The sequence below is a fragment of the Anolis sagrei genome, chromosome 6 (assembly GCF_037176765.1).
Source record: "Anolis sagrei isolate rAnoSag1 chromosome 6, rAnoSag1.mat, whole genome shotgun sequence".
In the NCBI taxonomy this organism is placed as follows: Eukaryota; Metazoa; Chordata; class Lepidosauria; order Squamata; family Dactyloidae; genus Anolis; species Anolis sagrei.
Window position 1 is genome coordinate 100,577,643 of NC_090026.1, and position 14,212 is coordinate 100,591,854.

At 38.9% G+C, this 14,212-nt stretch overlaps 1 protein-coding gene across 1 annotated transcript; it reads left to right on the plus strand.

Moving 5' to 3' along the window:
* Positions 1-1,999: 1,999 nt before the first annotated feature.
* On the plus strand, positions 2,000-12,961 carry SEM1 (SEM1 26S proteasome subunit). The gene is made up of 3 exons (XM_060782217.2): positions 2,000-2,146; positions 11,418-11,511; positions 12,778-12,961. The coding sequence occupies exons 1-3, from the start codon at positions 2,011-2,013 to the stop codon at positions 12,818-12,820; spliced, it is 273 nt and encodes a 90-aa protein (XP_060638200.1). The 5' UTR covers positions 2,000-2,010; the 3' UTR covers positions 12,821-12,961.
* The last annotated feature ends 1,251 nt before the right edge of the window (positions 12,962-14,212 follow it).

Consider the following 14,212-nt stretch of genomic DNA (forward strand, 5'->3'; position numbering starts at 1 on the left):
ATTGGTGGGGACGAGAGACAGGGTCTTCTAGGCAGTGGCCCCCCATCTGTGGAACTCTCTCCCCAGGGACATCAGACTGGCCACCTCCCTCCTGTCCTTTAGAAGAAAATTGAAGTCTTGACTTTGGGACCAGGCGTTCAATTAGTGGACAATGGCAACTGGAAAGAAGACTTAGGAAACCCGCGACACTGAGCTATCCCAGACTTGGATTTGGTTTTAACTGGCGTGTTTAATCTATTGTTTTAATGTATTTGTTGATTATTTATATGGGGATAGCATCATACGGTGCTTGTGTGAGGCCACCCTGAGTCCTCCTTCGGGGGTGAGAAGGGCAGGGTAGAAATGTATGAAATAATAATTTATTTGCGATATTTGTATACCGCAAAGCCCCTGCTCAAGGGGCTTGAGCAGAGGTCCTCAAACTAAGGCCTGAGGGCCAGATACAGCCCTCCAAGGTCATTTACCCGGCCCTCGCTCAGGGTCAATCTAAGTCTGAAACAACTTGAAAGCATGCATCAACATCAATCCTATCTAATCAGCCAAAAGCAGGCCTGCACTTCCCATTGAAGCACTAATAAGTTTATATTTGTTAAAAATTTTCTTCATTTTAATTACTGTATTGTCTTTAAGTGTTTTTTGCACTACAAATAAGATAGGAATTCATTCATGTTTTTTTTTTCAAATTACAATCTGGCCCTCCAAAAATTTGTGGTACTGTGACCTGGCCCTCTGTTTAAAAAGTTTGTGGACCTCTGCGCTTGAGGTTCCAGGTTTTAGCCTGCCCCTTTTGAACTCTTGCTTATTTATTATTATTTATTTAAAAGTTTTGTATACCGGCCTTCTCACCTCTCTTGAGGGACTCTGACCAGTTTCCAACCATAATATCACATATAATCAATAAAACATCATAATACATATTACAGTAAAACATTAAAACAGCAATTACAATCAATAACTATAATGGCCAGTCGTCGCACTAAAATCGTTGCTCATCATCCTCCATCCATATCTCACGGTGTTGGCTCACTCGTCGAATGCCTGTCTCCATAACCAAGTCTTCACCTGTTTCCTAAATGTCAGGATAGATGGGGCGGTTCTGATCTCCAGAGGGAGAGAGTTCCAGAGTCGAGGGGCCACCACCGAGAAGGCCCTGTCCCTCGTCCCCACCAGACACGCTTGCGAGGCTGGTGGGACTGAGAGCAGGGCCTCTCCAGACGATCTTAATAATCTCGATGGTTCATAGGGGAGAATACGTTTGGCGAGGTAAACAGGGTCGGAGTCGTTTAGGGCTTTATAGGTTAACACCAGCACTTTGAATTGTGCTCACTTGCTGAGGTGTCCCTGCAAGTATCTCTGTAGATCTTAGAAAACTATTTTAAAAGTGATAAATGATAGGTTTCCATAAATTATGTCTTGCCCCATGCATTTCATTATTGTAATTTATGAACGTGACCATATCAATCATAAGAAATTGGTTTAACCTCTGGTTTTGCTAGTAAAACTAAATTACTGTGTCGCAAATTGATGCTAGAAGGAAAGCATCCTATTAAAATGTTTTTTGCAAAGTATATAGTTTGTCAATGCCTTATGTGAGGCTATAATACAGGCCTGGGCAAACGTGGGCCCTCCAGGGGTTTTGGACTTCAACTCCCACCATTCCTAACAGCCTCAGGCCCCTTCCTTTTCCTCCTTTGCCCAGGCCTGCTATAATAGAAGGTGGCATAAATTCCAATATCTGCTTTTATGATTCATTTGTCCTGATTGTTTCCCTTCCCCACACAAAACAGAAGACATTTGACCTATGAAGAACATTTTCTCTGAGGTCACAGTCACCTCAGAACAGAGAAAAGGCGACAACCACGAAGGCGCCAAAAGCAGCTGCCAATCAATTCAGGAACAACAAGGCGAGGAGGCGAAGCTGCTGCGCGAGTAAAGAGCGCATGCGCAGAGGAGTTTTTTGGTGTTGTTTTGCTTGTTCATCTCGCCTTCCCCTCTGCCATTCACCGGCTGATGACGTCACGATCCCGTCATTCTCAGCGGGGAGCAGTAGAGTGGAGGCTGAGGCGGAGCATGTCGGAGAAGAAGCAGCCCGTGGATTTGGGGCTTCTGGAGGAGGACGACGAGTTCGAGGAATTCCCGGCCGAAGGTTGGTTCCGGGGGGAAGAGGGAACCAAGGGAGGGGGCGTCAAGGGCTAGATCCGCATCGGGAGGATTAGAAGCGAGGGGACCTGTGACTGTGCACTGGAGGAGGCGGCAAGAGGCAGTAGTAGGCCTCAAGTGAGGACGCGCATGCGCACTCGCGCCTCCCACGCTCTGGGTCAGAATGGGAGATTGCTCTTCCGCTCTGGGCCTTCATTTGCCATTTTGACCATTCGGTTTCTCTGGCGTGTTGGACTGGCCTCGGAGACCAGATTTAGAATCATCTCTCGGCCATAATACCCGCTGTGTATTAGGGTCACACTCCCAGCCTCAGAGGAAGGCAAAGGGTGCATCTTCACCATAGAATGAATGCAGTTTCACACCACTTTAGTTGACATGACTTAGTATTCTGGAATCATGGGAGTAGTACTTTGGTGAGGCACGAATGCAGTTTCACACCACTTTAGTTCTGGCCCAAGCTACCTATCTGACCGCATCTCTGCCTATGAACCCACCAGGACTTTGAGATCTTCCGGGGAGACCCTGCTCTCGATCCCACCTGCTTCTCAAGCTCGGCTGGCGGGGACGAGAGATAGGGCCTTCTCGGTGGTGGCTCCTCGGCTGTGGAACGCCCTTCCTATGGACATTAGACTAACACCATCTCTAATGGTATTCCGCAAAAAGGTGAAGACCTGGCTGTTTGAGCAGGCGTTCGAATAATTAGTGCAATGATTGGTTAATGAACACTGGAATGGAACAATGGATGACGAATCTGGAACATGTTTTTGATGACGAGATGACAGTGAATGGGTATTGTAGTAACTGTTTATTAATTGTGTAATGTGTTAGGTTGTTAACTGTTTCTATACTGTAGCACTGAATTTTTGCTGTTTGTATTTGTTGTGAACCACTGTGAGTCGCCTTCGGGCTGAGAACAGCGGTATATAAGTAAGGTAAATAAATAAATAATAAATAGTTGACATGACTCAGTATTCTGGAATCATGGGAGTTGTACTTTGGTGAGGCACTAGAACTCTTTGGAAGAGAAGGCTGAAGTCCTTGTAAAACTGCAACTCTCAGGACTCCACAGCATTGAGCCGTGGCAGGTTAAAGTGGCATCAAACCGCATTCGTTCTACAGTGTAGATAAGGGGTCCTCAAACTTTTTAAACAGAGGGCCATGTCACAGTATCTCAGACTGTTGGAGGGCCAGATTATAATTTGAAAGATACATGAATGAATTCCTATGCACACTGCACATATCTCATTTGTAGGATGAGACCTCATGGGCCATCCAATCCAACCCCATTCTGCCAAGAAGCAGGAAAATTGCATTCAAAGCACCCCTGACAGATGGCCATCCAGCCTCTGTTTAAAAGCCTCCAAAGAAGGAGCCTCCACCACATTCCAGGGCAGAGAGTTCCACTGCTGAACGGCTCTCACAGTCAGGAAGTTCTTCCTAATGTTCAGATGGAATCTCATTTCTTGTAGTTTGAAGCCATTGTTCCGTGTCCTAGTCTCCAGGGCAGCAGTAAACAAATTTGCTCCCTCAAGAGTTTTTTGTAGTGCAAAAAACTCTTGAAAACAATACAATAATTAAAACGAAGAACAATTTAAACAAATATAAACTCATTAGTACTCCAGTAACCTGTGGATCCCCAGGTGTTTTGGCCTACAAGTCACAGAAAACTCAGCCAGTTTACCAACTGTTAGGATTTCTGGGAGTTGAAGGCCAAAACACCTGGGGACCCACAGGTTGAGAACCACTGGTGTAGATGGACCCATAGGCAAATTTCCTCTGAACAGATATTGCCAAGAAAACCCGATGATGATGATGATGATAATACACTTTATTTAGACTCTCCCCCCCCCCCCCACCATCTCCCCAAAGGGGACTCGGGGCGGATAACATGAGGCCAAGCCCAAAATTACAGTAAAATGAAATGCAAAGATACAGAATGGGGGACGCATGGCTCAAGAGTAGTACGTGTGAAAAAGATCTTGGGGCCCTCGTGGACAACGAGTTAAACATGAGTCAATAATGGGATGCAGCGGCAAAAAAAGCCAATGGGATTTTGGCTTGCATCAATAGGAGCATAGTGTCTAGATCCAGGGAAGTCATGCTACCCCTCTATTCTGCCTAAACAGAGGCTGGATGGCCATCTCTTGGGGGTGCTTTGAATGCAGATTTCCTGCTTCTTGGCAGGGGGTTGGACTGGATGGCTCATGAGGTCTCTTCCAATTCTATGATTCTATGATTCTAAAATAAGATACAAACAGTAAATAATAACATCAAAATAAAATACAGAAAATAACAAAATGAAATAAACAGATGCAAACTAACGTGATGAAGAAATAAAATAAAAGCATGGTGGGTGGATCAAATGCACAGAATAAGATTGATAAAACCCTGGGTGAGATAAGTAAATTGAGAAGTATGTGTCTGTGGGGGAGGTCAGAAGGGGTGAACCTTCATTAGAAGGGATTGAGCCTTCATTAAAGACAAGGGAAAGTGCATCATGAGGACAGAACTATAATTGGGATGGACATGATATGGGGATGGTTTTTAAGTCTTTCTTAAAAGCTGCCAGGGTAGGGGCTTGCCTAATCTCACTAGGTAGCAAGTTCCAAAGCCAAATGGCCACAGCGGAGAAGGCTGTCTCCCTCGTCCCCACAAGTCGCACTTGTGATGGAGGTGGGATCAAGAGGAGGGCCACCCCCAAGGATCGAAGAGATCCTGCAGGATTGTAAAAGGAAATGTCAATAGGTAAAAGTTTTCCCCCAGCATTAAGTCTAGTCGTGTCTGAATCTAGGGGGTGTTGCTCATCTCCATTTTTAAGCCGAAGAGCCAGTGTTGTCTGTATTTATTCTTTATTTATTTACAGTATTTATATTCTGCCCTTCTCACCCTGCAGGGGACTCAGGGCGGATTACAATATACATATACATGGCAAACATTCAATGCCATAGACACACAACATATATAGCCAGACACTCAGAGGCTATTTAACATTCCAGCTTCTGGCCACCAGGGGAGCTGTCACTTTCTCATTCTTTGCATACTTCTTGGAGATTTTTTATGGCCTTGTAAATAATGTGGCTGGCATGACTGTATGGAACACCGCTATCTTCCCGCCAAAGCAGGAATCTAAACACATTTGCATGTTCTTGAACTTCTAGGTTGGCAGAAGCTGGGGCTAACCTATGACCTTTCAGTTGGCAAGTTCAGCAGCTCAGCAGTTTAACCCACTGCACCACCGGGGGCTCCATGATGATGATGATGATGATGATGATGATGATGATGATGATGATAAAGATGATAAAACTTTATTTATATTCCACCCTATTTCCCCAAGAGGACTCAGGGTGGATTCCAGCAAACAAAAAGGCAAACATTCAATGCCTTTACAATACCGTGAATACAAGTAGAATAACAACCCTTCCAATTCCCAAATGAACCAACATTTAGAGTCAAATTAAACTTTCAACCTCAAATTAAAAGGTAACATAGGCTATCAGGTAACTTAACATAAAGAACATGAGGTCCAAGTGAAATCAGTTTACAGAAACACCAAAAGTTCTGTTGAAATAAAATTAAAAGAGTAATTACAAGACTCCCCATAATTCTGAAATGATTTGACGACACACAATAGCAATGGCCTCCTTCCACTTAACATGGCCTACTGCTTACTTACCCACAGCCACAATGTGTTCATTGGTCTGAAAGACAGGAAAAGCCTTCTCCGTCAGATTATTATTACAGGTTTAGTGTTGCTTATCCAAAATGCATGGCACCATATTTTTTAAAGAGATTTGAAATAGCTGCATGGAATATCTCAGAGATGGGACCCAAATCTTAACCACAAAATCACATGTGTTTTCTGTACCCCTTCTACACAAAGGCTGAGTAATTTTGTACACAATATTTTTAATAATCCCGTGCATATAATCATTGAAAAATAGAGTTGGAAGAGACCACATGGGCCATCTAGTCCAACCCTCTGCCGTGAAAGAAAAGCACAAAGTACCTGACAGATTTCCATCCTGCCTCCCAGCTTGTGTACACTAAACCATTAAAAACAAAGATTGATCTATCTCAGTCACCCATGTGGACAATTTTGGATAAGGGATCTCAACATATATTTTCTATTACTAACATTACTATTATCATCATTATCATCACCATCATCACTCATATCCTGTCTTTCTATCAATTATGGGAGCCAAGATGGCTAACTATATTTAAAGCAATATAATGCAAAGTCAAAGCAAAAGCATAAACTTATTGAACAATTTATGAGTTTAAACATTAGAAATATTAAAACACAGAAATGAATCCCCGACAAGGCCTTAAAAATGAGGGTTCCCCCGTTTCAAGATGGAAGCAATTACAGCAAAACACGTTTGGATTGCAGAATGAAGTCAAGGTCTTTATGTTTTTGTTGAGAATAGGTGTTTGGAAGGAGTGGTATTTCCCAACTTTTACATGGCTAATGTCATCAAATATAAAGGAAGGGTAGGTAGGCCCACTCTGTGGTTTATGTCTGAGACAGGACAACAACTGGTGCCCTCTGAAGTCGTAACAAAGATAGAAATAATATTCTGGAATGTGACGCAGACAGTTCCACAAGCATCCCATACATGGTACAAGAAAAATATAATTATGCATCATGTATTACTGTTAAATATTCATGACTCCTGAATTCTGTTTACTGAAGCCCTGAGAATAGAACATGTCCACGTTCAACACAAAGTATCTCATGCATTTTAACTACAATACTGTGTATTCAGAACACATATTTGCTAGCTATAGCTCCTGGTAAACCATGTTTACTTTGAGTAAGCTCTCATTTTGCTTTAACTTGCAAGGTTCATATCCCCTCCATGTGCAGATGGGTAACTTGCAGTTTGGTAGTATCTGGAGGATCACTACTTCTGTAATCTCTCATCGCAAGATATGCTGGTTTGTGTTGATGGGAATTATAGTTTAAGCAACACACAGAAACCTTAAAATTGCCTTATCAATACAGTCTTCTACATCTGAACTTGACAATTTTCATTCACAATTCAGAGTTCTGGTTTTGTCCTTTAAAGGCCTATACATCTTGGGTTCAGGCTATCTGAAGAACTGTATCTTCCTATACAAGTCAGCATGAAATCTGTACTGAAGAGCTGCCTTTCTGTTCCACAACCTTCATAGCAAGCATAAGCAAACTTGGCCCCTCCAGGTGTTTTGGACCTTAACTCCCATAATTCCTAACAGCCAGTAAGTTGGCTAGGATTTCTGGGAATTGAAGTCCAAACCACTGGAGGGATCTTGGCCCATACCTGCTTCATAGGCATGTTTGTTAGACACAGAAGAAAGTCTTCTCTGGGGGTGCTCCCAGGCTATGGAATCCACTTCTCAAAGAATCATCTTTGAGTCTCCTTGTTGAGAGAAAAAGTGGTGTAAAAATAAACAACAACAATATAAAAAGTAAAATTAGTTCCCTCCCTTGTCTTTTTCTTTCTTCAGGCAAAGACCTTTTAAGTCAGACAAGCCTGTGAGTTGTAAATTCTATAATTGTAGTATGAGTAAAGTCATGTACAATATTTTATGTTATCTTCCATGTGTTTTACATGTGTTTTAACTGTTGTAATTATGGTTTCAATGTATTGTTTAATTCTTTTTTTAACTTTTGCAAAATAAGATTTTAATTTGATTTGATTTTAATTTTTGGGAAGCCACTTTGAATCCCACCCCAGGAAATAGACAGGGTTTACATCCCATAAAGAAACAAACAAAACAAGTAGTAAAAGTAAGTCAGCATTATCATATAATGTCCCTATAGATTATTTCAAAGTAAAAGTAATTAGGAAGGTGTGAACTAAGGATCTTGACTTGTATTCCCAAATATTCTAAAATTCAACTTTTGTTTGATTATTCATTTTTGGTATGATGGATGACTCCTACTCTCTTTTGCTGTCAGATATATTTTAATTATTATATTATTTACATTCTGCCTTCTTCCCAGTCCAGGACTCAGGGCAGCTTTCAAAATTTAAAATATGCAGCTAAAAATTCACAAAGTGCAAAAAGTAAAAAAAAAAAAAAAACCAGAGAAACCACAGGTGGCATAAAACAGCACATTCTGAAAGGCCTCTCCCCCTAAAACCAACCCTCAAAGGCTTACTAATAAACAATGAGACTTTACCTGCATATGGAAAGATAGCACTAAACATATTTTCATAGAACAGGTGCGTAATAATCTGTTGTTAGTGAAACAGCCGCTATTTAAAAATGTGACTACTTCTGACTTTATTTATATGCCACAATTACTGTCTTTTAAGTATGAGACTGTCTTTAAATCCGTTATAGTTCACAGAATATGGTTGTGTGAAATTCAAAATTGCTTTTGAATCATACTTTACATTTTAAAAATGTATATTCTTAAACTGTTGTAGTGAATAAAAGGTCTTAAGTGTTCAATCTAACACTCTTAGGCTGATTGTCATCTGAAGACTAGCTAAGAACACCTTAGAGATGTTATTATTGTGTGTATCAATCAATGTACAGTTGCTTTAAATGAGATCTTAATATACATATGTAGTGATTCTTGCAGTTTCAGATTTAACTAAACTTAATTATTTAGATAGTATGCTTCTTCATTGCGAAATTATATTGGCATATAGAGTAAAATATATTGTTCAAAGAATATTTTATTTAAGGTGTCATATATTTCAGTTATGATTTTTTGCTACCACTCAGATTCAGTCATCTGAAATGGATTTATTCTATTTTTAGTGAGAATTCCACTGTGCTACTGTAATGTACTTCTGGCATGTGTACGAGATTTCATCATTTTCTAAATATCTTTGGATCTATTACTTAGGTGTGAAAAACAGATTACTTGAGAGTTCTCATGCAATGGGAAAATCATGATTTGGCTTTCAGTGCGTATAAAAATAATGTTCATATTATTGTGAGGTTGGTGTATTGCACTCGGTTTATAAAAATATTGCTGATGTCATTTTGAAACCTTGTGATGCTACATAATTTTTCATTTATCTGTTAAAGCAAAAGTTATGCAAGTGGATGGTGATCTTTGTATGGTATTCAGCATTATGTATATAAATAACATATCTAGATACATAAACAAACAGTCTTTGTCTTGTTTTATACAAAAATTACATTACAAGGCTAATATCTTATATTTGCAGTACCAGGAATAATAATATATTTCATTGCATTTTTGTCCTGTGCCTCAATTAAGATGTAGAGCATGGGTTCTATAATATTCATTAGATTATCTGAGTGATCCGTGACTCCAAAATGGTTAAGGACCATTAAAAAAACTAGGTATTAGACCTAGTTTTATACATGAAAATGTTTTATGCGCTATATACTATATACTAAATTAGAATGCTTTCCCCTGAAATATCTACAGGTTGTCCCTTTTGAGAAATGTTATCAAAATGTTTCAGTTGAAAGCCTAGTCGTTTATCACAGCATATCATTACACATTCCCATCTATAGCATCGTATTGTTTTATTACAAATCTGATTCATCCTTTTTCCTGCCCCATAATGCTGGAGACATGTAATAGATATAGAAAGCAAGTTTTTAGTTTGGCAATCAGTAAGAAGACATTGCCAGATTGGGTTTTGAAAGCCGGTTATCCAATTTTATGCCTTGCAGAACAGTATTAGAAAAGATGTACAGTAGTGTATTGTTCACTTAACAGCCTCTGTCATTGTGCATCTCAAACCTTACATATTTGTGCCAATAGTGTGAAAGCCTGTCAGGTGAAAAAAGCACACTATTTAATAGTCTGAGCTCCTGCTTGTCTTGTAATGATGAAAAATCTGATGCACAACTTTTTCACTTGTCAGTTTGAAAACTCCGCATATTAGGGCCACAACTGATATTGGATCACTGTCTGTGGAGAGGGTGCAGGCAGTACCTCACCTCTCACTTCACCTTGCTAGCCACTCAGAACTCTAGTTCATTTTATTCCTATGTTGCTTCAACCTTATTTTTAGCTTCCTTTGCTAATACCTGATCTTTAGTCAGACAACATCTGGTTTGCTGCAGTCTTGCCTCTTTGCCTTATTTCCCTCATCCTGTCTGGGTTGGCTAATACCAGCTCACCCTGTTCATTTTATCCACCTTGAACTGAGTTGTTCCCTCTCTCAGATTGAGAATATCTGCAGCCACAAATTACCAACCAGACCTTTAAGGGTGTCAGTCTGTGAAGTGTTTCTGTCATTTGACTCCAATCATGCATTTACAAACCATGGTTCTTGGCTCTGGTCCAGACTGAGGTGTTAAAGTATCTCTTCTCACACAGATGGATTTTTTAAAAAATCCTCTTATAAAGTGTGTAGATAGGCTAAAATGCAGTATTTACAGAGGAAGTGAGTTAAATGGAGCCCATTAACTCCCAGAGCTATTTTTGTGGCAACTAGGACTCCTTGGTAGTCCACAAAAATTGCCACAAAATCAACATTTTTGGCTTTCAAATACCCTCTCAGTGTGTCAACATTTGGGAGGAAAAACCAATACATGTTTTTGCCCCCAAAGGCACTTTGGGGGTGTGAAACACATTTCTACCAGATTTTGCATATTTCCTGGGCAATATAGGATGAGGATCTTTTTAAAACCATTGAGCTGCTGAACTTACTGACCAAAAGGTTGGCAGTTTGAATCCGGGGAGCGGTATGAGCTCCATCTGTTAGGCCCAGCTTCCAACAACCTAGTAGTTCGAAAGAATGCAAATGTGAGTAGATCAATAAGTAGCACTCCAGCGGGAAGGTACGGTGCTCCATGCAGTCATGCGAGCCACATGATCTTGGAGGCGTCTATGGACAAAGCTGGCTCTTGCGCTTAAAAATGGAGATGAGCACCATCCCTCCAGAGTCAGACACGACTAGACTTAATGTCAAGGGGACACCTTTACCTTTTTATAGGACCAGGAGCAGCCCTTTTTTGCAACAACAACTGTCTCTTAATTACTTGATGTTGTTTAAGGGGTAATATTTTTTTAATCCCTCTTAGGCAGGCAGATGTGCCCCCTAGCCTTCCACAGTTGCCCACTCCCAATATACAGCAAACATCAATGTTTCAACCCCATTCGCTTTTTAAACCTTTGATTCAATTATTAACTAGTAAAATCACCTATCTTTAAGATAGAGTTGCTTAAGATAACATAGTATTATTAATAACAATAGAATTGAAACATTTCCCCAAGAATTGTTGAACTTTGTACAAAATCAGCATGTTCTGTGTCTTGTTTTTAGACTGGGCCGGTTTAGATGAAGATGAAGATGCACATGTGTGGGAAGACAACTGGGATGATGACAATGTGGAAGATGATTTCTCCAATCAGTTAAGGTAATATGAACAGTTTCAGTATTTCCATATAAAGAATGATCTGTAGGGTGACATGGAAAAATGTGGATATCATGATATTGAGGAGCTACTACCCCTCTGACTGTTTGCCATGCTTGATAGGATGTATGTGAATTGGGGTTCACCAACATCTGAGGCATCAAGTTGCCAGGGTCTTGTCTAAATTATCAGACTAGACCGTGATGAAAAATACAGCATGTACCCAACACACATTAGATAATTTTCCAAAACAAACATGGAACTATGCTTTTTAAAGAGTAAACATTAGCTTTGTTCAGACTTAATTCTAAACTATCAGTGCCACAAGAATGATTGTATATTCCCACTGGATAATATTCTCCTCAGCCAGAATGGCACAAGGAGACTAGGAGAGTTCTGCTTCTATTCTATATTAACAAGATTTTAACTTGTTAAATGTAAATATGTTTACTATAACATCTACTTTAAAATTATAAGATGAAACTGGTTTGTTTCCCTTGATCATAGTTAACAATAGCTACAGTATATCCGTTTGGTCAAACAGTAATCAGGGAGACTAGGTGCATTTCAACTGCAGATGTGTTTTAGCATTGTGCTGTTGTACCTAAAGTAAATGGACAATCTACTGAATTTGACATTAATATAAGTGGTAATTTATTGTCAAATTGAGAAAAAGTACTTCAAAGTCAATTTTCAGAACTTAACTAAGTTGATCCTCTACTATAGAGTGAATATTGAAGAACTGGTCAGAATACGAAAAACACAACAGATGCCGAAAAGGGATGATACCGTATTCAATGAGAACACAGTTAATTACCAAATTTCAGTTGCTTCATGTATTTTCTACAACAGAGAAGGCTATAGAACTTGTAAAACTACAACTCCCATGATTCCATTGTATTGAGTCATTGCAGTTAAAGTGTTGTCAAACAGCATGGATTTTACTCTTATATTATTATCCTAAGTCATACATGCTGTGCTATTACTAGGAGAATGTGAAGATATGATAAACATAATGAATTAGACCCAAACTAAGTTAAATTGCACTTAAACCTCATTGAAATTAGTGTGAAAAGTTAGCCATGAATGGCTACTCTCAAGTAAATCCCATAGAATTTAGTGATGTTTCCTTCTAGGTTGACTGGTATAGGATTACAGTGAGTATAAAAAACCATTAGTTATATCTTATTTCAACCATTGTTTTAAATATTTGTTTAAAGATACATCTGAAATTTTATATGACTGGGATTATTTCTCTTTTTTTTTCAGGGCAGAACTAGAAAAACATGGCTACAAGATGGAAACCTCATAGCTTCCAGTGATGTTGCCATTTGGCAATGGACTGTAAATTTGAATGCAAAAGTGAATGGAATGCAGGATGGAAGAGAAGACTGTCCATTATTTCCCTAAATTTTGTTTTCTGTTTTGTATAAATAAAGAAAATTAATCTAAATGGTCTGTTGCTTAAGTTTACTGTTCAGCTTACTTTTGAATTACTCGTAGGCTCTCCTTATGGAAAGAAAAAGTGGCGTATAAATAAACATAATAATAATATATTGCTGACTGTTATAAACATAGATTTATCATAACCTTTCCCTTTAATATTTTTAAATATGGATGAAGTTAACCTAGAGAAAACTAAAAAATAACATTTTGTAGCATTTTATCTCTTCATATCAGAATTAGGAAAAACTTTTCAATAATTTTCTTTTATGATGCCTTAATATATTTAAAATTAGCCTCAACATACAGGTTTTTTGACTTGCACTGGTAGAAGGTGTAGATTACAATACCTCATAGATGCAACTACAAAAGTAGGATTGGAATGGAAAGGTTCCTAACTCTTTTGGCATGGTTTGGCACACTGTAGAGGTATTGCTGAATGTAGTCTCATTTCCCACAAATATGTTCAAAAATTGGCAGCATGATTATGGCTGATTCCACATCACCAAACTTCCAAAAAAGAAGCAATTTTATTTCTTGTACTTGGTTAACCTTGTTGTGAAATGAGTAAACATGAGCATTCATACTGAATATGTGAGGCCAGTTTTAAAAAGCAGAGTAGGAAATTATATTAACCTAAATAGTAGTAGAACGCTTTTTTGAAACTTGCTTATCTAAATAGTCTTAAGTGTACCGTGATACAATGTAATAAAGGTTTGTAGCCAGTTTCAGGGGAGACATGGGTGGATTTATTGAATCAGCCAACCTGTTTTGAAATATCTAGGGTTATTTGTAGTACATTATTACATCTTTGTACAAAAGAAAATTTCCTTAGACCCAACCAGTTCCTTTGCCAACCTTTATAGTTCAACTTTAAATAGCCTTATACCTTTATTTGATAGTGTACAGTTTGGCAAAAGAAAGTAAATGACTACTTGAGCAGTTTAGTCATACATCTATTACTCATGGCACATGAGTCATTTAATAAATATATAGAACATTCATATATAGAAAATAGAATGGACTTGAGAGCCCATAAATGCCATAAAAATGTTTAGTTCTCTTCCCCTCACCGTATTTTAGCACTGCTCTGTGAATTACAAAAAAAGGGGATCAAATATAGGTATAAATAGCTGAGAAAATAAAAGTTGGAGTGAAAAGCTTAGTTGACCCTCTTCAGATTTATTTAGATGAGCACAGTCAACTGGAAAATGGAGAAGGATGGATAAATGTCTGAAAAGTGCTTTATTTAACTAACTTC